The 27,755-nt window shown below is 38.9% G+C and overlaps 1 protein-coding gene across 1 annotated transcript in view; it reads left to right on the forward strand.

Moving 5' to 3' along the window:
- Positions 1-24,907: 24,907 nt before the first annotated feature.
- The window catches only part of SPOCK2 (SPARC (osteonectin), cwcv and kazal like domains proteoglycan 2), a gene marked incomplete at its 5' end in the record, with an annotated part of 66,485 nt that continues 63,637 nt past the window's right edge, over positions 24,908-27,755 (forward strand). Inside the window, one exon of the mRNA XM_082267720.1 lies at positions 24,908-24,982. Within this exon, the coding sequence (XP_082123846.1) occupies positions 24,908-24,982 (75 nt within the window). The remainder of the gene's footprint in view (positions 24,983-27,755) is intronic.

Consider the following 27,755-nt stretch of genomic DNA (forward strand, 5'->3'; position numbering starts at 1 on the left):
CACTAATTTTTAAATCAGCTCTTGGGTGCTGCCACCGCCATCTCGGGTAAGGGAAACCGTCAGTGTAGACTTGGGGCTTCACAGCCAGTTCCCTACTGTGCATGTGTGCTGCTTTTTGTGAATGGCCCGGTGGCAGGGGAAGGAGGAGGGGGGCCGAACCTGCGGATGAGTTTGCTGTGGCGAAGTCAGCCAGAAGTGGGAGTGGGTACCTGTCAAAACCAGGTACCCACTCCCCCCTCCCTCCAAAAGGTGCAAATATATATATATATATATTTTATCTATACACAAATGTTTTTCCTTTCATTTCAATTTTAAACTGAATGGGCTGTTTTACAAGGTGATCATTTACAATCACTTTAATGGGGACCAGAGTTTTACTGATTGGAGAGTGCTAGCTCAAACTTAGCAGGGGATATGTTGAACATCAGTAGAGATAATCTTCACAGAGAAAAAGGGGTTTGCTTGGCAAAAGGGTGGCAGGGGACTGATTTTTCTACTCAGGCTGTGGATGTTTTTTGAAGAACATAGGCTCTAAGACTTTGTACACCTTTTGTCCTGATGAACCTGAATTGTTATCTGGTTGAAAATATCTGATTGAACATACAATACAGTTAGGCATTTAACCTTCTTAGCGGTATTCCTGAGCATGGCTCGGGGTTAAATTTCAGAGCCAAAAGCAGTAACCCCGAGCCACACTCGGGGTACCGCCAGAAGGATCGCTGGATCCTGAAAGCGGGGTTACTTACCTTGTCACCGGGATCCAGCGATGTATCTCAGCGGTGTCTGGCGGCGGATCTTCCTCCCGATCCTCTCTGTGCCCCGGCTTCCGTCTCCTGCGACGTGACGTTCGCAGGGGGGTGGAACCGGCGGCAAATTCAAATGTAAAACACACCAAACACACTGATACAATGCAAAATAAAAAAAATCACATTAATTTGCCCCCAGTGCCCTTTCCTGCAGTTTTACTGTACTTTTTATGTGTATATATATATATGTATATATATACGTGTGTATATATATATATACGTGTGTATATATATATATATATATATGTGTATATATATATATATATATATATATATATATACACGTGTATATATATATATACAGTATATATATATATGTATACATACATACATACTTTAACTTATTTATAGTTTTTTATTATATTATAATTTATGATTTTGTGTTTCAAACTTTATCATACCCAAGATGTTATAAAGAAGAACGCACAGTAAAAAAAAAATCATCTGTAAATAGTTGGTTTGGGCTGCTCATTCTTAAGAATTACATGCAAAATAATGGTACTGCTTTCAGCACCTAAAATCCGAAAGAATCATACCGCCAGGGAGGTTAAGAACCAATTTTTATTATGTCTAAGAATTTTATAATAATCACTGTCCAAGCAAATGGTTTTATCCTATGAGGGCTTTTAATGACCCCCTATAATAAATCCCTACTTTTAGCATGTTATTGTATTTAGAGGTACATTCAGGCAAAAAGGAACGTGGGGCCTACAGTGCCTTGAAAAAGTCTTCCCACCTCTTGAAATGTTCCACATTTTGTCATGTTACAACCAAAAACGTAAATGTATGTTATTGGGATTTTATGTGATAGACCAACACAAAGTGGCACATAATTGTGAAGTAAAAGGAAAATGATAAATGGTTTCAAAATGTTTTACAAATAAATAACTGAAAAGTGTGTTGTCTATTTGTTTTCAGCCCCCTTTACTATAAAACCCCTAACTAACTTTAATCTCAGCATAAATACAGCTGTTCTGTGAAGCCATCAGAGGTTTGTTAAATAATCTTAGTGAACAAACAGCATCATGAAGGCCAAGGAACACACCAGACAGGTCAGGGATATAGTTGTGAAGCAGTTTAAAGCAGGGTTAGATCATAGAAAAAATATCCCAAGCTTTGAACATCTCACAGAGGACTGTTCAATCTGTTTAATCTATCATCTGAAAATGGAAAGAGTATGGCACAACTGCAAACCTACCAAGACATGGCCATCCACCTAAACTGACAGGCCAGGCAAGGAGAGCATTAATCAGAGAAGCAGCCAAGAGGCCCATGGTAACTCTGGAGGAGCTGCAGAGATCCACAGCTCAGGTGGGAGAATCTGTCCAAAGGATACCTATTTGTCCTGCACTCCACAAATCTGGCCTTTATGGAAGAGTGGCAAGAAGAAAGTAATTGTTGAAAGAAAGCCATAAGAAATCCTGTTTGCAGTTTGCAAGAAGCCATGTGGGGGGACACAGCAAACATGTGGAAGAAGGTGCTCTGGTCAGATGAGACCAAAATTGAACACTGCACATCACCCTGAACACACCATCCCCACTGTGAAACATAGTAGTGGCAGCATCATGATGTGGGGATGTTTTTCTTCAGCAGGGACAGGGAAGCTGATCAGAGTTGATGGGAAGATGGATAGAGCCAAATACAGGGCAATCTTAGAATAAAACCTGTTAGAGTCTGCAAAAGACTTGAGACTGGGATGGAGGTTCACCTTCCAGCAGGACAACAACACTAAACATACAGCCAGAGCTACAATGGAATGATTTAGATCAAAACAAACCCATGTGTTAGAATGACCCAGTCAAAATCCAAACCTAAATCCATTTGAGAATCTGTGGCAAGACTTGAAAATCGCTGTTCACAGAAGCTCCATCCAATCTGACAGAGCTTGCACTATTTTGCAAAGAAAAATGGGCAAAAATGTCACTCTCTAGATGTGCCAAGCTGGTAGAGACATACCCAAAAAGACTTGCAGCTGTAATTGCAGCGAAAGGTGGTTCTAACGAGTATTGACTCAGGGGGACTGAATACAAATGTACGCCACACATTTTTTGAGATATTTATTTGTTAAAAATGTTGAAAAACTATTATCATTTTCCTTCCACTTCACAATTATGTGCCACTTTGTGTTGGTCTATCACATAAAATCCCAATAAAATACATTTACGTTTTTGGTTGTAACATAACAAAATGTGAAAATTTCAAGGGGTATGAATACTTTTTCAAGGCACTGTATAAACCAGGTGCAGGTAGCAATGACCACTCTGATCAGACTGTGGCACTGCTGTGTCCTTCCGTGTTCTTCCCATTGCTTCAAAACTAAAAATGCATGTGGATTGATAAGGTGCCTCTAAATTTATTATGCATTTTGTCTTAATTATGTATTTCATTCTTAACAGCATTCACATTCTGATTTGCTTACAGTGTAAAACTATGTTGTGGCAAGGAGAACAGAAAACTGTCAAGTTATTTGACTCAAACTCAGTGTTACTGATTATACTATAATAGCCTGTGTGCAATGTATTTCATAAATCGGGACAATTTTTGTGCATCAGAAGTTTTTAATTACTTCTGCCTGTGGAGTGCAGACTCTTTAACTGAAGTGTAAAAGTTCCCCTTCATTTTCTTGCCAGCATCAAATTTGACGCAGAGCCATTGGTGTGATCTGTGCTTCTGCAGAGCATCTGGACACAATGTGGGAAATGTCGATAAGGGCTTAATGCATCGACTTGAATAACCACAGGCGTTTTGTATGCAGAGCAGCAGAATGTGAAGCTCTGGTCACAATTTGCAGATTGCCAAAGTTAAAAAAAAAGTCAAAGCTGAATTAAATTAACAGATTCCCATTTCACAAGGTGAAAAGTTACACGTGAAGCCAGGAATATTAACTTACCTTAATGCTAATATTATTAAAGGTGGTACAGAACACAGCTTTTATCTTTTGAGGACCTTGGGTTTGTTAACTACTGCTAAATCGCACTTGCTTAGCCCACTATTGTGCCGGTAAAATACAAATTTCCAAAGTGCTGAAACTTTAAACTTTTGGAAAGTTGTATTTGCCAAACATACAGCATAGCACCAGCTGACAGGTGGTCACAGAGTTGGTGGCATTGCTCACCTAACCACTAGACCATGAGCAGAACATAATGCCGATTCGATGTAAACAACAGCAGGGAATTGTTGAAATTGGATTGTGCATGCTGCCCTGAGTGTGGGCGTTCTGGCTAAAGGATTACTGTTCAAGTGTTCTTAAATAACTTAGTGATTATCACATCTAGGAATACAATAATAAAGGTACACTGACACATGCTTCACTCGTTTGACTTTCAGGATGAAATGTAATTTGTAGATTTCATCGGATTTGTTGCAATATGCTCTAAGCCATTTATTAATTCTCATTATTTCTATTGACTAAAGATACAAGAAATAAATGCCTAACCATGAAAAAACACAAACTTGGTGAAAGAAGGCGCAAACTCAGAAAAACCTGGATACGCTACACTTGCTTGTAATGATAGAACATTCTAAGTAAGGCAGGGCTTTGCTTTCTTTATTGCTATTAATTGTATAGCCAGATATAACTAAGTAGGGCAATAACTTCTGATTGTGAGGCAGAAATCTTACAGAATGACCTGAACAAAATAATAGAGTGGGCAACTACATGGCAAATGAGGTTTAATGTGGAGAAGTGTAAGGTATTGCACTTGGGGACTAAAAACATAAACGCCTAATACACTTTGGGGGGGGATCCCTGGGGGAATCAAAAATTGAGAAAGATCTGGGAGTCTTTGTGGAAGATAGACTTGGCAATAGCATTCAATGTCAAGCTGCAGCTGCCAAAGCCGGCAGAATATTAGAATACATAAGGAAGGGGATGTATTCCAGAGATAAAACTATAATCCTACCACTTTATAAAACTCTGGTCCGACCACATTTGGAGTATTCTGTCCAGTTCAGAGAAGAGCAACTAAACTGATTAGGGGATTGGTGGACCTTAATTATGAAGAGCGCTTACAAGCGCTTGATTTATTCTCCCTGGAAAGGAGACACCTGAGAGGGGACATGATAGCGATTTACAAATACCTCAACGGTGATCTCAGCATTGAAAAAAAACTGTTCAGTCGCAATGAATGCATGAGGACACAATGCCATACAATGCGATTAGAGGAGAAGAGATTTAACCTTAGGCTACGCACAGGTTTTTTTACAGTAAGGGCTACAAGATTGTGGAATTCTCTACCACAAGTGATAGTAACTGCAGGGAGTATGGCTATTTTATTTCCATCATTGACACTTTCAAAATGAGAGAAAACAAAAAAATGGCGTCTGCAAAAGTTTGGGCACCTTGCAGAATTTATAGCATGCACTGCCCCCTTTGCAAGGCTGAGACCTGCCAGTGTCATGGATTGTTCTCAATCATTGTCTGGGAAGACCAGGTGATGTCAATCTCAAAGGTTTTAAATGCCCAGACTCATCTGACCTTGCCCCAACAAAAAGCGTTTACAAGCTGTGATACTTGCCGAAGGGGGCAGTACAAGATATTAACTCTGCAGGCTGCCCAAACTTTTGCAGACGCCATTTTTTTGTTTTCTGTTATTTTGAAAGTGTAAATGATGGAAATAAAATCTAACTTTTGTTGACATATTATAAGAATGTCTAATCTGTAATTTAATGCCTTTTGGAGATTTTTCCATCTTCCCTTGGCTTCTTTATGCACATTAATACAAATTTTTAACTGGGGTGCCCAAACTTTCGATCCCCACTGTATATCTACCAAAAAAATATCACTCTGTGTGTCCATATGTGATCAGCCTTCTTGTCGTTTATTCTCATAAATAGTTCACACAATAGTGCATATTCTTCCACCACGTGAAACTTCCAACAGATAACAGCGCCACTCAACACCAGTACACTCTAGCTTACCACCTTAATGTTATGACCCCCTGCATTACCCTAGCTCGCAGTATGTAATTTGATGCTTTTTGGAGATTTTTCCATCTTTCCTTGGCTTCTTTAAGCACATTAATACAAATGTTTACCTGGGGTGCCCAAACTTTCGATCCCCACTGTATACAGGTGCATCTCATTAAATTAGAATATCATCAAAAAGTTATTTTATTTCAGTAATTCTATTCAAAAAGTGAAACTCATATATTTTATATAGAGGCGTTACACAGAGTGATATATTGCAAGCATTTTGTTTCTTTTAATTTTGATGATTATTGATTTCAGCTAGAGAAAACCCAAAATTCAGTACCTCAGAAAATTAGAATATTACATAAGACCAATAAAAAAAAAAAAGTATTTTTAATACAGAAATTTTGGCTTACTGAAAAGTATGTCCATATGCAGCATAGTATGCACTCAATAGTTGGTCGTGGCTCCTTTTGCATGAATTACTGCATGAATTATTACAGTCAGTGATGATTTGGGGAGCCATGTCATCTGCTGGCGTTGGTCCGCTGTGTTTTATCAAGTACAAAGTCAGCACAGCCCTCTAGCAGGAAATTCTAGAGCACTTCATGCTTCCCTCTGCTGGCTAGCTTTATGGAGATGCGGTTTTCATTTTCCAGCAGGACTTGGCACCTGCCCACACTGCCAAACTACCAATACCTGATTTATTGATCATGGTATCACTGTAATATTAAAAATGTTTGAGATACTGAATTTTGGGTTTTCAATAGCTGTAAGCCATAATCATCAAAAATAAAAGAAAGAAATGCTTGAAATATATCTCTCTGTGTGGAACGCATCTATATAAAATATATTTACTTTTTGAATTAAATTACTGAAATAAATTCCCTTTTTGATGATATTCTCATTTTATGAGATCCACCTGTACATATATTTTTATGTTTCTGTGCACTGATTTATATGAGGTATTGCATATTTATTTATGATTAGATTAAGATTAGCTCTGCACTATTTTATATCATTTAAGACATGCCTTGAATGTAACTGTTTTGGGAAACATTTAGGCCTCTTTCATACGGAGCGGACCGTATTTCGATCCGCTCCGGCACTTTTTTTTCTTTTTTTCTTTTTTTTTACAGACACGGATGACACTTGTGTCATCCGCTCCGTATGTCCGCATATCACCCCATCCGTTTGCGGATGATATACGGACATAATGTATGTCAATGGGATTGCGGATGTCAGCGGACGACACCGCTGACATCCGATTTTGCGTCCTTTCCGTTTTTTAAACGGAAGAAAAATAGGGTTCTCTTCCATTCCAAAAAAACGGAACAGAACTGAAAGGACGCAAATCGGATGTCAGCGGATGGTCATCCCTTGACATCCGCAATCCCATTGACATACATTATGTCCGTATATCACCCGCAAACGGATGGGGTGATACGGAACGCCCGTGTGAAAGAGGCCTTAAAGTGATTTTTGTTTTGAAACTTTGAAATTTTTTATTTTTTTAAATAACAAACAAGTTATACTTATCTTTACCTGCTCTGTGCAATGCTTTTACACAGAGCAGCCCCAATCTTCCTCATCTGGGGTCCCCTGCTTGCGCTTCTGGCTCCTCTCCGATGCTGTGTGCAAGCTTGTTTCTATTGAGGTACTTGTGCAGGCATGCTCCCGAGCCGGCTCTGTGTGTCTCCTGCTGCTGTGTCTGACCCTCTGAAGATGGAGAAAGCGAAGAAAACTGCAGTTCGCAGGCACAGCGCTGGATCGAGATTGGACTCAGGTAAGTAAAAGGAGGGGGGCAGGGGTAAAAACTGCGCTCATAAAGTGTTTTACCTTAATGCAGACAATGCATTAGGGGTACAAAAACCTTCAGCTTTTAGAATCACTTTAAATCAATAGATTTAGTTCTGCTTTAATGTTGGAGAGGCAATGGGCTCCACAATGATTTTAGAAGTTAATTTTAAAAAATGGTTTCAACCTGAATAATAAAAGTAGAATCTGGCTGCCTGTGCTTTGCCTATTCAGATGCTGCTGTGTTTTGCTGCTGCTAGTAACTGAACGGAGCGGTGGGGGAGCAAAGTAAAGTAAAACTATCCGCTGGGCAGGGCTACGTTAAACTGAACTTATTGCTTTTCTCAGCATGGGCAAAGTACATGTTTATTTTAAAGTAGAGATTTTACAAACCTGAGCATATGTTAAAAAATGCATAAACAGAACTGCAAACATCGAATGTCAAAACAATGAGAAGAAGCAGAGAAATACTTTAGGCTGCTGAGGTTATATGCAAACCTGAAGTCAACTTTCACCCCCCTTCTAAGACCCACTATTGATTATTGAGGCCGTCCATCACTAGATCAATAGAGAACTGGGAGGGGGCAGGGTACAAATAGATTTTATTGAAAAGGTTATCATTTTGCATATCATTTCAGCTGTGTTTATCTTGATCTATTGATGGTTTTGAACTTCTGCTTCTCTATATACTTTAAATTCTTCCCAGCGCAGTTCAGATTTTCCAGGTTTTTGAGTTTATACTTCTACACTGATCCTTTTTTACAAAAACAATCATAGCCTAGTTTTTACCTATGTAGGATAGCTGAAAACATATCCTACCATGTTTTATGACAGAGGCAGTAACATTCACAGACTATTTTTATTCCAAAAGCATGCACTAAACTACAAAACATTATGAGAGAAAATTGTTTATATCCGTACAATTATTATACTCAAATCCCCATGGAAATGCGATGCATGCATAATAAATTTCATGTTTACACTTGGCAGATGCTTGTCTCTTTCCTTAGTAACGGCAATCCTGTTTGTACATGCCTCTGCCAACCTTTGTGTAGAAAGCTTTCTAGGCAAGTATTTTAACTGTGTGTCATACACTTTTAAAAAGGTTTAACCCTTACCTGAGCCAGGCCAAAATAACAGTGTCAGCATGGTAAATTTTTGGTTGCATACCTAACTAGTTAACATTTTTAAGGACATGTAAGGCCTTTATTTGTAAAATAATTTTAATGAAATCCCCATCTTTTTTTTTTTGGCACATTATTTTTATAATAGACTGACAAATGCACAAGAATGTAAAAAGACATGTTCACTTTTTTTTAACATTTTTATTATATTTTTAAATACTGTAATTGTTTCTGACAGTTGCAAGTATTAAACAGGTTGTACGTCAGATGCCACTGCAACCTTAAGACCGCATTCACACTGAAGCGGCACGACTTGTGCACTACTTCGGGGGCGACCTGTGAAGTCCCGTGCACCGTGACTTTGGCACGACTTGCACGGACTTCACATAATGGAAGCCAATGCAAGTCGCCTCCAGGTCGCCCCGAAGTAGTACAGGACCCTTTTTCTAAGTCGGAGCGACTTGTGTCGCTCCTATTAGAACGGCTCCTGTACTACACAGTGGGAGCGGGAGGACCGCGACTTGTCAGGCTGACAAGTCGCCTGACAAGTCAGATCAATGTGAATGGAGACTAAGATAGCAATGGTTATCTGCAGGCTGAACGTTTTTTTTTTTTTTTTTATTCCATTGAAGCCTCAAGACTTCATGCCATGGTGCTAAAAATACTGGATGAACCCTCTGCACACTGCCCTTTTGAGCAAACTATGCAATGAAAAACAGGGATATTTAGTTCACACCTATTGCAATACATGTTTAAACTGGCCAACTGCATCAGCATAATCCCTCTTTAGCCAATCCTACACTGCTTTGCCACTGAAAATGCTACTGTGGGCACAATGCCAACCTGGGGCAAACTGACACAAAATGGGGGAGAGCTAAATGGTTTTGGTTTGGCTACTGTCCTACAATACAATAGAAACAAGACATATATGTGCTAAGATCCCAATAGCTTGTACATGTATATCATCTACCAGGTGCTAAAGGGGTGTGAACACATATTAACACTAAAAATACTGGAAGAACCCTTTGCACACTGCTATACCCTTTTAAGCACACTTAGCAAAAAAATATAGGCATGTTTAGTTCACATATATTGCAATACAATTCTTGTTTCATGCCATGGTGGACACTTGAGTGGAAACCCCTGTGGTTGGTTCCCAATCATCAGTACAGACCCCAGCCTTTAAAATTGTTGACTGATGGCTATCAAAGGGGGGATATTTATATATGTATCCCAAGCACAGGGCATCATGATGGTTAACGTTATTATACATATTTTGGAAGGAACTATAATGTATTTGGGACAGTTTTACCTGTCCCAAATACTAATGATATTTTTTAAGTTTATTCATTCATTAATTTTTTTATATTTTTTTTGACTGTATGTGTACAAATTTTGTTATTAAAATGTCCATTTATTCTATGATAAAGAATTATTAGAGCACTATGGGTTTTGTAAAGAGGCAGCACTACAATAATTGTGTCTTCTCAGGCATCTGGTCTCTTTTTGTTACTTGACGGTAGTTGTAGTTATTCGTTTCCATATTTGCATGTTCTAGCATTTATTTGCATGTTCTAGCATATATTATTGCCTTCTTATAATATCGTTTTAGAGCTTGTGGCTCAGTCTGCGCACTGTAGCACAGGTGGCAGGTATAAAGTTGAATGAAAACACTGCAGAAAGGGGCTGGGCAATGTAAGTGGGTGCAGGTTTTGGTTTATGGGTATGATGGATAGGAAGGGTGGGAGAACACATGTACTTTATGAATATCTTTGCTAAAGAAGCAGAAGATATCATTTGTTGGTCATTACTATATAACTCCTAAAGAACTGTTTGTACATGCAGTCTTTAATTGTTTATGGTGTACTAAGTACATGTTTTATTTAACTTGGATCTTATTTTAAAGGATGTTTACCATGACAGTTTAACATAAAGGAGTTGGTTTCTCTTGTGCTTACAATATGATGATTACTGTAATAGTTTAACATAATAAAAAAGTTGGTTTCCCTCATTTTTACAATGGGAGTTCAGTTCAGCTAGCACTTGAAGGAAGCCCTTACATAGCGTACCACAAATACTCCGCAGAGCTAAGGTATAAAATATAGAGCTGCTCCAGCTATAGACCAATAGCCCTGCTTAATGCAGATACTAAACTCTATGCAATGGTATTGGTCAAAGAATGAAAGAATTGATGCCTTAATAGATCCATACAGACCAAACAGGGTTTATCCCAGGGAGGGACGATTAAGATAATGGGATAAGAACATTACTCTTACTGCATAAGCAGAGAAGTGGAAAAGCCCTGGGTATATTCCTGATAGATGCAGAAAAGGCATTTGACAGGGTGGACTGGAGCTTTATGTTGAACAAAATAGAAAACTTGGGACTGGGCCCTAAGATGGTTGGATAGATCAAGGCTTTATATAATCTTTCTACAGCGTCAGTAAGAGTAAATAGGAGCCTGTGACGAACTTTTGAAATGTCTAATGGTACGGGACAGGGCTGCCCGCTTTTGCCTCTCCTGTTTGTACTCTCATTGGAGCCACTACTTGCAACAATAAGAAATAATGTAGACATAAGAGGGATAAAGATAGGAGATGAAGTTCATAAAGTAGTGGCATATGCGGGTGATATTTTGTTCTATCTGATCAATCCCAGGATAACATTACCAAATGTAATAAAAGAATTAAAGAAGTACAGAGAACTCTCTAATTTTAAGATTAATCCAATAAAATCAGAAATCTTAAACGTAAATTTGAGTAAAGAAGAAGAGCAAGCATTACGGTGGGAATTTCAGTTTATATGGGGCAAAAGTGGGATAAAATACCTCGGTATAAAATCAACGCCAACATTAGAGAGAATATATCAAGCAAATTATATCCGAAGAATTTAAAAAAAATAGTGAATAGACCGCTCTCCTGGATCGGACAAATAAATATAATAAAGATGGTGATATTACTAAAAATTCTATATAAATTCCAAATGTTGCCAATATTAATACCTCATATATATTTTAGAACATTAAAGTCAATGATGTTAAAGTTCATAAGGCAGAATACGAAACCAAGAATACAATGTTAAGTACGAACCAAAGGTAAAACACAAGGGGGGCTAGCAGCACCAGACATTAAAATGTATTATGATGCTGTCATAGTAACACGAATGATTATATGTTTAAAGATAAAAAGTGGTGAAAGTGGTAAAAGCTGGGTGGAAATTGAAAATACACTGGGTAAGACATTATTGAAAAGAATATATGGATTCCATATAGATATAGAACACTGGATGTAAATACACATGAATTGACCAAAAATGTATTTAGGATATGGGATAAAATACACAAGCAAGTAAAATGGGAATATAATTCACCACTAATTGCACACATTTTTTTTTTACTGGGCAATGGGACGCAATTTGGTGAATGGATTAAAAATGCACAGTTGAAAGATATCACAAAAAAAGGAAAAATTTGTTCATATCAGGATTAAAACACAAGGGTGACTTGATGAAGTTGAATGAATGGAGGTATTTACAGCTAAAGCATTTTGTATCAACACTGCCACAACCAATTAGATCTGAGGAAGATTTAAATCCACTTGAACATCTTTGTAATGTACAGGAGCCCGTGAAACACAGTACAGCACAAATTTATAAAATACTCAAGGAGCTGAAAGAGCTGAAAATACATTAATTCATTAGAAAATGAGAATTGGAAACACAGTTAGAAGAGCAACAAATAGGTAAAATAATGAGAGCAGTTTATAGTTCTGCAGTAGATATAAAGACAATTGAAATGAACTATAAACGCTTGACAAGATGGTATTTAACACCTGAGAAATTACAAAAATATCAGCTGGAGAAATTGCCACTCTGTTGGAGAGGATGTAATATGATGGGCACTATGACCCACTTATGGTGGGAATGCCCAAAAAAATACGAGAGCATTGGCAGGAAGTGGAACAATATATAAAAGTAATTACAGGTATAGAGATTCCAGATGAACCATGGGGCTGTCTATTCCATAATATAAATAAAACAATAAAACAATACGGGAGTACTAATGCTAAATGCTGCAAAAGGTATAATTCCAAAATAATGGTTAGACCAAGAAAGACCTTCAATAAAGGAATGGTTTAAAATATTTGAACACATATTTAATATGGAGTATATTTGCAGCAGTGAGGAGGAAAGGATGGAGAGATTCTCCGGAATATGAGAAAATTGGATAGACTTTTAAAAATTGAATAAATATGTGGAAATATGTGCAGAGGGAGAGAGGAATAGGGAAGAGAATTGGGACTGAGAGGAGAGGGTGGAGGAGGAGTAGGGTGGGGAGGGAATGGGTGAGGATGGGAGATAATAGCAATTGTACAATATGTGTTTGTATGTTTTAACCACTTAAGCCCCGGAGGATTTGGCTGCTAAACGACCAGAGGGTATTTTGCGATTCGGCACTGCGTGACTTTACCGGACAATTGCGCGGTCGTGCGACGCTGTACCTAAACGAATCTGGCGTCCTTTTTTTCCCACAAACAGAGCTTTCTTTTGGCGGTATTTGATCACCTGTGCGATTTTTTGATCACGCGCTATAAACAAAAAAAAAGCGTAAATTTTGCAAAAATAGCAATATTTTTCCCTTTTTTTTATATGAAATTCCCCCAAAAAAAAATGTAAAAATCAAAATTTTTTAATATTTTCGGCCAATTTGTTTTATGCTACCTATGTTTGGTAAAAAAAATCGCAAAAAGCGTATTTTGATTGGTTTGCGCAAAAGTTATTGCGTTTACTAACAAAGGGAAAGATTTTTGTCATTTTTGTTGTTTTTTTTTTTAACGCGTAATGGCGGCGATCTGCGATTTTTTTTGCGGTACTGCGACATTGCGGCGGAAAGATCGGACCCTTGACTGACATTTTTGACACTTTTGGGGTTACCAGTGACATTTCTACAGTAATCAGTGCTATATATATGCACTGTTACTGTAAAAATACACTGGTAGTGAAGGGGTTAACTTTATTTGAGAGGGAGGGGCTGTGTGTGTCCCTAGGGGCGTGATTCTAACTGTGATTGGCTGTGGCTTCAACTGTATGCAGAGTGATCAATGGATCTACATAGTAGATCCATGTGATCAGCTCTCATACAGAGAGGAGAATGACAGGCAGCTTGTTTACACAAGCTGCCTGACTTTCTCCCTCTCCCCCGCTGATCGCAGAGTGGCCGGCGGCGATCGGGTCCGCCGGTCACACGCGCGGGGGGGTCCGTGACCACGCGGGAGCGGGAGCGCGCCTCCGGCGGCGCGCGCTCGCTCCCTAAACCCTCACAGGCGAGCGACGTAGACCTACGTCACTTTGCCTGTGAGGGGCTGACCGCCGCCGTAGATAGTCGTGCGGCGGTCGGCAAGTGGTTAAATGTTTGTATTGAGAAAATAAATACAATTTAAATTAAAAAAAAAGATATGGAGCTGACAACAGTGTTAGTTGGGACCCATCTCACAATTTTTGGCAAAGGCAAGTTTAGAAAATGTATACTGGTTGGTTTATATGGTAATGTTATGGTTAACAGTAACCATTAAAGTCCTGTTTTTCTACAATTATTCCCATAGTTAGCCATGTCAATGTAGATTGATGAGCCAGCCAGCTGAGATGTATACATACATACATACATGTTTTATAATGTTCATATATATGTGTTAAAATGCACAAAGAGAGTGTAACAAAGCATTAAAACTAACCATGATTTTGTTTGTTTTTTCTCTTTCCATGTCTTATCAATCCTGTCTTCTTGAAGGAGGTGGAGGTTAGTACTAATTTTCTATACATTTCCTGTGTTATATTTATCCTATAATTTATAGGCATCGCTTTTTACACTTTTTACACTATACTAGAAGAATGGTGGAATGAATAGTTTGTTATGGGCAACACCACAGGATAATCTGCAGGAAAACTTTCTAGGTACGGGCTGAAAGTTGCAGGGCTTGTTTGCATTGGAGTCTTACATTGCACCCTTGGTCCACTGATCACAGTAGCAAAGTTCCCAGGCTCTTTAGGGCAAAAAAAAAAAAAATGAATTAAGATTATTTTGTCCATCAAAAATATGTGCATTTAATATTGTTTTTCCCAAAAGGTGAACTTATCCTTTAAATCCACAAAGTTTCTCTCATGAATGCTTGTCTTGTAAATGTAAAGCGTGCATACTGTATGTGTACTGTATATTTGATGTGATTATGTTGTTACCAAAGCTAAAGGTCACAGTGCAGATGCGGGGAACCAAGCATATCCACTCCATGATGTCCCCTGACCTGACAAAGCAGTGTTGCAAAAAGACTGCTTTACCATATGCTTAGGTCTATGTTCTTCATTTACATTCAAGTCCCAGAGAGATATGCCATAATACATATTCTCTGAGCACTTTTTATCTGTTCATATAAGGGAAATGTAGGAAAAGTAAAAATCAGACAACACATTTCAAGTGTAATCACACTGGTCGTGAAGGCACAACATATCCAATCCATTATTTAACTTCTTGTGGATATACTGCGGCAAGGTGGCTCGGCTGCATTAATCGCTGTACCCATACATCACTCCTCGCGAGAGGGGAAGCTGATCTGCGGGGCCGGTGGCTGCGATTGCCAGGAGTCCGATCTGTCTGCCGCAATGTTGCAGTCATGCTAGAAATCGCTGATCGCTGCCATTACTAGTAAAAAAAAAATGTTATAACAATGACATAAATCTTTCTCCTAGTTTGTAGATGCGATAACTTTTGCGCAAAGCAATCAATATACACTTTTTGGGATTTTTTTTACCAAAAATGTGTAGCAGAATACATATTGGCCTTAAATTATGAAAAAAATAGATTTTTTATTGGGAATGTTATATAGCAGAAAGAAAAAAAATATATATTTTTTTCAAAATTGTCGCTTTTTTTTGTTTATAGCGCAAAAAATAAAAATCACAGAGGTGATCAAATACCACCAAAAGAAAGCTCTATTTGTGAGGAAAAAAGGACATTCAATTTATTTGGGTACATCGTCGCACGTCCGTGCATTTCTCAGTTAAAATAACACAGTGCCCAATCACAAAAAATGGCCTTGTCATCAAGGGGGTAAAATCTTCCAGTCCTTATATGGTTAAGAAATATTTTCTGCGAATACACTTTAACTTCATGGGTTGTTAATATTTAAATGTGAATCCAATAAGGCAATAGGTCTGCTTTACTTTACCTAACAAGCCTTACATTTTTAGTTTACAGAAAGTGTACACTAATAGGATCAATTTCAGCAAAAGTATTGATCTTTAAACACTGTTCCTGTGTCTAATGTCCAGATAGGTTAAGGGCCATGGACAGATGCATCCGCATGACTGACACATTGATTAATCTATCTGTGTTTCAATGAAACATGGGCTGTCTGTGTAAAAAGCACAAAAAGATGGAAAACCACATTCGATTTGTAGGATAGTCATATTTATAAAATTATTATAAAATTAAGTTTGACATTTGTGACCATGCATGGGAAATATTGTATTGATCAATATATACAGATCTGAATTTCCTTGTCTTCTGTGATAAAAGATATACTGACAGGTCATCATTTATGATAATTCATGCTAGTATGACTGTTTTATCATTAGAGCCCCTGGAAAGCACTGTTGGAATACTAGCTGTAAAAGAGTGTGTGGAGCTGTCCGTTCAGCACCATACATAGTGTTGTGTATCAGAATATTCTGTAATCATTTGCCAGGAAATATATATAACAGTGGTCCCCAACCAATGGCTTCACTCACATGGGGACCTTGGATAACATTAAAAAAAGCCACAAAATACACTCACCGGCCACTTTATTAGATACACCTTGCTAGTACTGGGTTGGACCCCCTTTTACCTTCAGAACTGCCTTCATTCTTCGTGGCATAGATTCAATATGGTGGAAACATTCCTCAGAGATTCATCAGACCAGGCAACGTTTTTCCAATCTTCTATTATCCAATTTTGGTGAGCCTGTGTGAAATATAGCTTCAGTTTCCTGTTCTTAGCAGACAGTAGTGGCACCTGGTGTGGTCTTCTGCTGCTGGAGCCCATCTGCTTTAAGGTTCGATGTGTTTGTTCAGAGATGGTATTCTGCATACCTTGGTTGTAACGAGTGATTATTTGAGTTACTGATGCCTTTCTATCATCTCTAACCAGTCTGCCCATTCTCCTCTGACCTCTGACATCAACAAGGCATTTTTGTCCACACAATTGCTGCTCACTGGATATTTTCCCTTTTGCCTATTCTCTGTAAACGCTAGAGATGGTAGTGTGTTAGAATCCCGCTAGATCGGCAGTTTTTGAAACACTCAGACCAGCCCATCTGGCCCCAACAACCATGCAACGTTCAAAGTCACTTAAATACCCTTTCTTTCCCATTCTGATGCTCAGATTGAACTTCAGCAAGTCGTCTTCACCATTTCTAAATGCCAAAATGCATTGCGTTGCTGCCATGTGATTAGCTGATTAGCAATTTATGTTACCAAGGTGGACCTAATAAAGTGCCTGGTGAGTGTAGATTTTGTGCAACTAAGAATCTTAGATAACATAAGCTGTATTGTCTGGAAGAATACTCTCTTGTCTGATACTATTTCAGGCATGCAGTCATGGACAGGGAAACATCTACTATGACACTGAATGTTGTGTGTATTTGAGTGGTGCTTATTTCACCCTCTCAGAAGGTACTCAGAATAAAAGTATCAGATGGTGTTTTTTTGTTTTACAAAGAAATATTGAATGTAGGTTTCAGCTGCGAGTATATATTTTAGCTTTAGCTATTGCACTCAGTGAACAGCAGGCTTTTCTTAGCAAAGCAGCTAAGGTCAGCCTGGTAAATATGTAACGAAGCCTAGAGCTCCATGTGCTGGTTGAACATTTAAACATGGACTATTAACTGTTAAAAAAAACCATGAAAAACAAATTTTAAATATTTCTTAATAGCTGATAGAAAAATATTAAAATGTGTTTATCAGTTCTGTTTTTAAAAAATATAGATATATACAATCACTTTTAGCATTCCATTTAAGCAATAACATTACATTAAAATATAGAGCGGACTTAAAATTAGTTCTCTGAGTGCAATTTAATTAATGTGTAGTGTGTGGTTCCCACACTTTTCTTATGGCCTAAACTACCTTGTTTTAAAACAATGCTTGAGGACTGCTGTGCTTTGTATTTGTATGGGTCCATAATTCATAAAAACTACTTGAAATACACTATCATAGCTATATATGTACTATTCTAAGCCCAGATCCTGAGTATTTCACATAGAAAGGAGATAACAATCTGCTCTAAATTCCTGTGCAGCTGGAAAAGCATGCTGCACAGATTACATTTTATGTTAATGCTCTGTGCTATTTAAAAGGCAGCCTACATCTATAGAAAATAATGTTTTTATCGCATGCAGATTACCATATACCCCTTCTGTCTGTGTGAGAATTTCTTTTTATAAAGTAAAAGCAATTTTGCTGGATCTTTATCGTTACTATTTTTGTTCAATAAGTGTTTATTGAAAGAAATTTCACAATGTTCGAACAGCAATAAAACGCAGAACAATTACCGAGCATATACGGATTACAAGGAATAGGTAGACCCCATACACATAACAAATCAAGACAGATGGATACATACACTTATTTTAGCATAAATACTGTATAGTATTGAAACATGAATATATGAGTTCGGTAGATAAAGAATGGCAGGAAGAGGAAATATAGAAAAGAGGGGGAAAGAGAAAAAGGGGATTAGAGTGAGAATTTGGGATATCTGCACATTAGTTATGGTTTACACAAGTAAAAATTTTGTCAGGTTTGAGACATTATTCCAGCATAAGAAGGGGAATAGGTAAAGGACAACCAGCAGGCCCATAACATAGAAGACATATCTCTATATTCTAGGGCAGGGTTTCTCAACAAGGGTTCTGTGGAACCCTAGGGTTCCTCCTGAGGTTGCTGGGGGTTCTTTGGGCAATGGGCAATTTCTGCCTCTCAGATAAGTTCCCAATTACACCATTGTTCCTTTTAGCTATTTGTAAGGGGGTAATTCTTCCCAATGATGACAAGAGCAAGGAGCATTCTTCCCACTGACTGTCACACTAATGTGTCATGAGTTGTAGATTTTACATTTTTAGCAGGGGTTCCCCGAGACCAGAAATTTATTTCAAGGGTTCCTTTGTGTTCAAATGGTTGAGAAAGGCTGTTCTAGGGTCATATCCTCCATATGGTAGATATGATGAAATGAAATGAAGTAGTGGACGTTACAACATTGTTTGTTTGCTTACAACTGCTTTGTCCCAGGGGTCGTTATGGATTGGATAACCCTAAATAGTCTCGATTTTTTTTAAGATTGTGGCCCAGAAAGGTCGCATGGGTGGGCAGAACCACTAAATTTGGGCATGTGTGGCCACCTCCCCAAAACCCCTCCAGCAAAGGTTTGAAAAGTCCGGGAACATCTGACGTAGTTTTGCAGTTGTGTGATACCTTTATCATTATTATGTACGAATAAACCTATCTCTCAGTGCTCCTTAAAGTAAAAATAGCTAACTATTAAAAAAAAATCCTAATTCATCTATTCATAGATTTGTGTATAAATCTTTTGTGTTCACCCAGTGCCCTTCAGTAATCGCCTTATATCATCACTTTGGATTATTGTCTTGATCTATCACAATAGTCTGCTTTATATTCAGTGGGTACCAGATCTCTCTTGTTCCCAATAAATTCTGATTCTTAATCGAAATCCTTTTGTGAAACGAGTGGACTATAAATAAAAAAATAATCTGGTGGAGGGAATCAGGGTGCCATATTGGTGTGTGCGAAAGTGTCTGATATTTAAACCTCAGCACTCAAGTCATTAACCCCCCCCCCCCCCTCCCCAGCTACTGTATGTGCTATGTTAGTTTAACCACCTCAATATTGGACACTTTTACCTCCTTCCTGTCCAGGCCAATTTTGAGTGCTGGCACACTTTGAATGACAACACTGTACCCAAATAAAATGTTAGCTTTTTTGAGACAGATAGAGCTTTCTTTAGGTGATATTTAACCACTTAAGCCCCAGAGGATTTTCCTGCTCAAAGACCAGGGCCTATTTTGCAATTCGGCATTGCATGACTTTAACGGACAATTGCGCGGTCGTGCGGCACTGTACCCAAATGAAATTGACGTCTTTTTTTCCCCACAAACAGAGCTTTCTTTTGGTGGTATTTGATCACCTGTGCGATTTCTACTTTTTGCGCTATAAACAAAAAAAGAGCGACAATTCCCCAAAAAAATGTAAAAATCTAAATTTTTTAACATTTTAGGCCAATTTGTTTTCTGCTACATATGTTTGGTAAAAAAAATCGCAATAAGCATGTTTTGATTTGTTTGCGCAAAAGTTATTGCGTTTACTAACTAAGGGAAAGATTTATGTCATTTTTATTGTTTTTTTTTTTAAAACTAGTAATGGCGGCGATCTGCAATTTTTTTTGCGGGACTGCGACATTGCGGCGGACAGATCGAACTCCTGACTAACACTTTTTACACTTTTGGGGGTACCAGTGACATTACTACAGTAATCAGTTACATATGCACTGTTACTGTAAAAATGACACTGGCAGGGAATGGGTTAACTTTATTAGTGATCAAGGGGTTAAGTGTCTCCCTAGGGGCGTGATTCTAACTGTAAAGGGGTGTGGCTAGTGATGTAACCACAGAGACATGCGATCCTACATAGCAGGATCGTATAGTCTCTGCAGTTAGATCAGGGAGAATGACAGGCGGCTTTGTTTACATTAGCCTGCCTTTCTCCCTCTCCACCGGGAGATCGCGAGTGAGCGGCGCACATCGGAGCCGCCGGTTACTCGCACGGACATGTCAGGGAATGAGCGGGGGCGGGAGCGCTCCTCCGGCGGCACGCGCTCGCCCCCTAGAGGCTCGTAGGCGAGCGACGTAGCCCTACGTCGGTTTGCCTGTATGGGGCTGACTGCGGCAGTAAATAGTTTTTTTATTTCTTGTTAAATAAACGAAAAAAAGACTGAACATTTTGAAAAGAAAATGTTTTTCTTTGTTTCTGTAATAACATTTTGCAAATAAATAATCTTTCTTCATAAATTGAGGCCAAAATATATACTGCTACATTTCTTTGGGGAAAATAACCCAAATCAGTGTATACTATTTAGTCTTTAGGAAAGTCCAAAAAATATGGAATATATATTTGAAAATCAATCAATCCTGATGTACTCATGGCCTATCTCATTCTCAAAGCCCTAAAATGCCAGGACAGTACAGATGACCCCTTTTTGGCAACCCAAGGTATTTAGGAAGAGGCATGGTGAGTTTTTAGAAGTTGTAATTTTTTGTCAAAATGTTTTGGAAAATGAAGAATTTAAAAAACATTGTACAGTGCCATCATATAACTGGTGGGGCGGTGATCAGGGACACAATTTTCTTAATTTTTTAAAATATTTTTAGATTTTTTTTACAATTTTTTATACATACTGTGACCAGAGCAGTACAGTGTTACCATAGGGGGAAGTGATTAGGATTTTTTTCTTTCACACAGTAATAATAACTGTTATAAGCATTTCTTTTTTATGAATGGCATCCATTCTTCCAGTGTGTATTATTGTGAAGCTGTGATTGGCCACAACTATCATATGGTACAGATGCATTGTGATTGTCCCTTTCTATACCATGTGACCACTGTGACCAATCACAGTCATTTATTGTGTACAACTGCCAAAGCCATTCGTTGTATACAACTGTTATGTGATCTAAGACGTGGGTAAAAAGCCGCTGGTGATCTTTTATATTACTGGATAAACTTATTCAAGGTATCACGTGTATTAAATTAAATATTAATATTATTAAAAATACTGAATATAATAGTGCAGTTCGTGATTATAAAAAATTATTTAAAAGTGCATCAATCTATAATTGCAAATATTAATTATCATAAATCTCATAAATAAATATGTTAAATAAATAAATATATAAATACATTAATCAGTGCAACAAGCAAACAAAGTGCTTAATAGTGCGTGCATAAATTAAACCACATCAAATAATTGAAAAATGGTCGTGCTCTCCAGTAAAGTGCTCCAAAGAATATATAGCAAGTGTCTCTGGAAAAACTGAGCAATTCGTGCAATAGGATTGTGCTTCTATGTTCTTATTCTTAAGGTGCTTCAGGTGGTGGGGTGTGACACACGTGGCCTCTTACCAGCTTCCAATGAGTCGCAATGACCCCCATCGCCTGTGATCCCTTTAACTGGGTGGATCAAACCTCTCCTTGATATCTTTAGATTGGATATCTGCTCCAGTCCAAGGGTTTCTAGTGTTTCCTCCTTCTAAAATCACAGTCTGTAATATAACTAAGTCGCTGCAGCTCCAGTCAGCTCCACTGGGTGGCGGATGAATACACTTGTTCACAGAAGCTTTGAATTTTCACCTTTCTGCTTGAAACTTAAAAAAATGTGTTCTGCTTTCATCACTTCCTGTAGGTCATATCCCATCATGCACTGTTATGTGATCTGCTTTGATCATTCACAGCGATTACATGGTACCGGCAGCAGCCTTATACACTGATTTGTCATCCACTGTGTCCAGTGGACACAGCACAGCAGGTGACAGATTGCACCACAGCGCAGCCCATGGGGTGCGTGCAAGGCGCAATCCTGGGTGGAAGTAATATGATATCCACTTAGGAAGGCAGCACTCCCGCTCAGCCATCATTGTAATATAGGCTGGGTGGGAAATGGTTAAAAAAATCCAATTTTATTAACTAAACCTGGACACATGACTCACTGGGGCCCCGATCTTCACTCCAAAGGAGGGTCCCTCTTCAGGTGTTAGCATCACTGCCAAGGTGATGTGGACATTTCTTATTGACTATCCAGGGTGAGGTGTCTCAGAAGGGTGCACAATATAAAGACATTGCAAAGACACCATGCCTAAAGCAGTAACAACGAGGAATGTGGATGGTGGGCTTATGTGAGTAAAGAACTGCCGCAGACTTTTTGGGTTCTATAGCATAGATACATTGGTACAGCTTGGACTAATGGTAAGTATGCATATGTCACACCTGTGGGACCACTGTAGAAGCAGAGATTCACTGAAGTAGTCACCGCTATTACAATGATTGTTGCTGTCTTCTGGGTACTGGCTGCCCCGCTGCATAGTAGTAACCACAGAGGGTCGCTTGCTTCATAGGGTGCCATTCAGAGAATGCCTTAAATATTTTCAGAGAATGCAAAGCTGATTGAGCAAAGGGGAGATTGTACCGTCATTGCCCTGACTCTCCACCGCATTCAACCAAAGACCACTTTGCTAAACAGTGATAAGCATGTGCCTATCAAATATTAGGACTCTTAGTATTCACGCACTTGTTTTGGGCCAGTGACTCATTAAGTACTGAAACAGAGATAAGGATGGAGTTGCACCTACAAAATGATATCTTAGAATATATCTAAAGATCTTTTTGTAATATAATTTCTATATCTAGGAATATTATTCGCATACTGTATAGGTCAGGGATTCTCAAACTACGGCCCTCCAGCTGTTGCGGAACTACACATCCCATGAGGCATTGTAAAACTCTGACATTCACAGACATGACTAGGCATGATGGGAATTGTAGTTCCTGAACAGCTGGAGGGCCATAGTTTGAAGACCCTTGGTATAGGTAAATAATATCAGATACATTTTAGTGACCAGAAAGGGAGGCCTCCGACAGTAGAAAAAAAAATCAGGCAGGGGTTTTAACCTTTCCTTACTCAAGGAAAAGTTTTTAGCTGGAGTTATAATTACATTTTTTTAAACGTTTACAAATATACAGTATATATTTATATATACATACATACACACAGGGTGACCGATGGGAGTCTGACGGTTTTTAGAACAGGTAGTACACGGTAGGTGGTGATGGGAGGGGGATGGGCTAGGCGTCTCCCCCCCCCCACTGGAGTTCCAATCAAGCAAATGAAGTAGTGGACGTTACAACATTGTTTGTTTGCTTACAACTGCTTTGTTCGAAGTGGTGAGTCTATCACAGAAATGCAGCGGCTATTTAGTAGAGAATCCAATGTTGGTCAACAAGAGACCGTTCCCAGTTGTAATAATCATGCAGAAACTTTGTTACTGGGCTCCTGAAAATCCTAGGAACACTCAAGAAAGACCTCTCCACGTGTTACAGTGTGTTGTGCGATTGCCCCTTTTGGCGTTATTAGCCTGTATTTTTTCAAGAAAACAGTGACTGTTAACTCAGAAAGTTAAATTCACATGCTGAACAACTTCTTACGACCAGAACTGCCAAGATGAGGAATAAACATGAGAAATATTTAATTTCAGCAGGATGGTGCCCCAGCGCATACTGCCAGTGCACCGATGGAAGTTCTTCTAAACATATAACCTGGGTGCCTCATTTCATATTTCGGCGATGTTCCATGGTCCCCAAGGTCTCCTTATTTGTCATAATGTGACTTCTTCCTATGGGGGTACCTGAAGAGCCATGTGTACACTCACAAACCCTGTGATTTTAATGAATTGAAGGATGCCATTCGACAAGAAATGATCAACAGCTTTTGGCCCGAGTGATGGACAATTTCAAGCAAAGGATTGAAAGCTGCATTCAAGAGGATGGTCGCCATCTAAATGACATTTTTTTTCATAACTGAATAAGTAACTCAAATGGCATGTCTATCTGTTTTTGTAAAAATAGTTCCATTTCAAGTTGAAAATCTACAGAGTACTGTTCTTTTCAAAACTGTCTGACTCCCGTCAGTCACTCTGTATATTACCTTTTGCAGAAATATTTTTTGCTTCCTGCTAAGTAGTATACTGCTAAGTAGTCTACTGTGCGTAGCTGATCCTCTTAGCTAATGATGATGTTGTCATGATGTATGCATTTCCCTGTAGCTAATGATGATGTTGTCATCATGTATGCATTTCCCTGTATCACATAGTCAGATTATTACCTGTGGGTCAGACACATTGGCCCTGGCCTAGAATTGCAGGGTCATGAAATGTAAAGCCAATGACCAGTTGCATCCATTGATGACTGTAGGCATGCTGGTTAATACTTCAAGAGTCTCATGAGTCTGACAAAAATATTGGCTGCCAGGACTACAACCCAGCCATCAGTACTAAATTACATTCAACTAGCTCCCAGCATTGAGGGGATTTTGAGAAACGTCACATAACTGCAAGCAGGATCGCTCAAAATGACCTATGAGAGGGCAGGATACAAAAAATAGACTTGAATATTGTGAAGATGGTATGTGAAACCACTGCAAGTATTCATATGAATGAATACCATGGACAACCCAAGGCAGATGTAGAAAAACCAGTGAGTACATGATAGAGACCTTAGATAAATGTGAATCATTTTTTTTACAGTGCACATGCATGTGGACAGATTTACACGCCCTTCAGTGCCACTGCTGGTTTTATTGGGACAGATGTTTCCAACCACTGCTTAGCTATGAAAAACACATTTCTTTTTTTATACAACAGTCTATGCCTGTAACAAATGCCTGTAAAAAGGAGCCTTTTAACTACTTACTGCCCGCCCACCGTCAAATGACAGTGGAGCGTTGCAGCTGTTTTTCTGGGATGCCATCATATGACGTGCACAAGAACAGCCTCTCTCGCGCGCACGCAGGGGCGCACATTGTGGTGATCATGGCCGTGCGGTGTTGCTAGGACATGGCGCGACCGTAATCTTGGTAAAGAGCCAATGACATGGCTCTTTACCCATGTGATCAGCTGTGTCCAATCACAGCCGGTCACATGTAAATGAGGAAGTACCCTTTACACTGCCGACAGTGCCGTGCCACTGTCAGAGTGTGTGGCGAGGAGAGCCATTCAGCGGCTCTTCCTTAAAGGGGAGACTAGGACAGGTAATCAGGGCACTAATCATCAGTGCCCTGATTACAGAAAAGTGAAAAACAGTGCCAATCAGTGTCCACATTGCCCACAGTGCCCACTATCAGTGCCCACCATCAGTGACCATAGTGCTGCCAGTCAGTGCCTGCTCATCTGTGCTGTCCATCAGTGCCTATCAGTGCTGCCCGTCAGTGCCCATCAGTGCCGCCCATCAGTGCCCATTAGTGTCATCTGCCAGTGCCCATCAGTGCTACCTATCAGTGCTCATCAGTGCCGTGTATCAGTGCTCATCAGAGCCACCTATCAGTGCCCATCAGTGCGGCATATTGGTACCTCTTCATCAGTGCCACCTCATCAGTGGCCATACGTGCCACCTCATCAGTGCCCATCAGTGCAGCCTATCAGTGCCCATCGGTGCTGCCTCATTAGCGCACATCAGTGAAGGAGAAAAATTCTTTATTTTCAAAATGTACTCACAGAAAATAAGAAAAACGCCTTTTTTTTTTCAAAATTTTCTGTCTTTTTTTTTTTTTTGTAAGAACTAAAAAACCCAGCGGTGATTAAGTACCACCAGAAGAAAGCTCTATTTGTGTGAAAAAAATAATAAAAATTTTATATGGGTACAGTGTAGCATGATCGCGCAATTGTCATTCAAAGTGTAATAGCACTGAAAGCTGAAAATTGGCCTGGGCAGGAAGGGGGTGAAAGTGCACTGTATTGAAGTGGTTAAACATAAAACACATTTAAGGAAACCGGGAACCAATGAAAATGCACAGTGCAGTTGTTATAACCCGACTAGAAGGTATAAAAGATAAAACATGCACTATATTGTGTTTTCTTTGCTAAATAAAATTCAGTGTGTACTTATAGATCCCTAGAGAGTAAGCAATATTTTATGGATGAATAAGCTGACATTGTAACAGCTGTTCTGTGGCCAATCAATAGTCTATCTTGCTAGAAAGCTATGACCTTACTGGTGTTTAACTATGTAGCTCGTGCAGTAACAAGATTGGGCACATGTTAAAATGCTTCATTGACTGTTATTAAAAGAATAGCATTATGGAGAGTGACAAACAGACGTAGGCCTCATGCACATTGGACGATTTGCCATCTCTTCTAGACTCCTTTCCTCCTGGCAGAAGCGCTTTGGCAGAAAAAACGCTTGACACTTGTAAAGACATGTAAAGCATTTAGGCACATCAAGTGCTTGGGCATTCATTCATTTCAGTGGCCATAATAATTATTAATCAAATAAATTGATCAAATCAATTTAAATCAAGCCTTTTTACTAGTGATTTAAATTATGATATAAATTGTGATTTAATTTGACTTGATTTAAATCAAATCCACCCTGACACTGATGGTCTAGTTGTACTAGAGAACACATGATATTATCTAAAAAAGTTATTATTAGCTTCCAGTAAGCCTGTAGGCAGGATTAGAGTAGGTGGAAAAAGTAGGGATGGGCCACTTGACACTTAAGACATAATGGTTTATAAGTTTATATTTTGCTAACCGAATTGGTGTTGAATAGGTACAATGAAGTATAAATAGATGGGTGAGTTTATTAGTAAGTTTCACAAAGACTAATTGGTGACTGGTAAAAGCTCTTTCTAGGGCTCAAATCAGACTCCCACAAAAATGTTCTGTTATAAGCCTGGGCTCATACTATGGGGTCCTGGAATTCCAAATTTGTTTGAGAGAAGCTCTGCCACTATTACATTTTGACCCAGAGCCCATTGACATTTCTTCATTAATAGGGATAATGGCCATGAGCACAGATAAAAAAGAAAAAAAATATCAGGATTCTTTTGGAAAACTGATTTGAAAGTTCAGGATTCCTGAAAATCAGAATATACATATATCCTAGGGAATGGGACTCTGCATGCACAGCAAAAAGGACTGCAACTAGTTACAGCTAGGAGACTAATGCCCCGTACACACGTGCAGATTATCTGAAGACTTTTGTCTGCAGACTTACCAAAACCATATAATATGAGGTCAAACCTAAACACTTTCAATTTGTATGCAATCCGGCAGGCCCTTGCACTACATAGAAAAGGTAAATCTGAAGACAAAAGTCTGCAGATAATCTGCACGTGTGTACGGGGCATTATGGTCAACAATGCTTGATAGCTAACTTCCCTTTATATAGTCATGTTCTAAATAATGGGTGCTCAACCTGTGGCCTTCCAGCTGCTGCGTAACTACAAGTCCCATCCTGACTCTGCCTT

Source organism: Pelophylax lessonae (genome assembly GCF_965119305.1).
Source record: "Pelophylax lessonae genome assembly, chromosome: 9".
In the NCBI taxonomy this organism is placed as follows: Eukaryota; Metazoa; Chordata; class Amphibia; order Anura; family Ranidae; genus Pelophylax; species Pelophylax lessonae.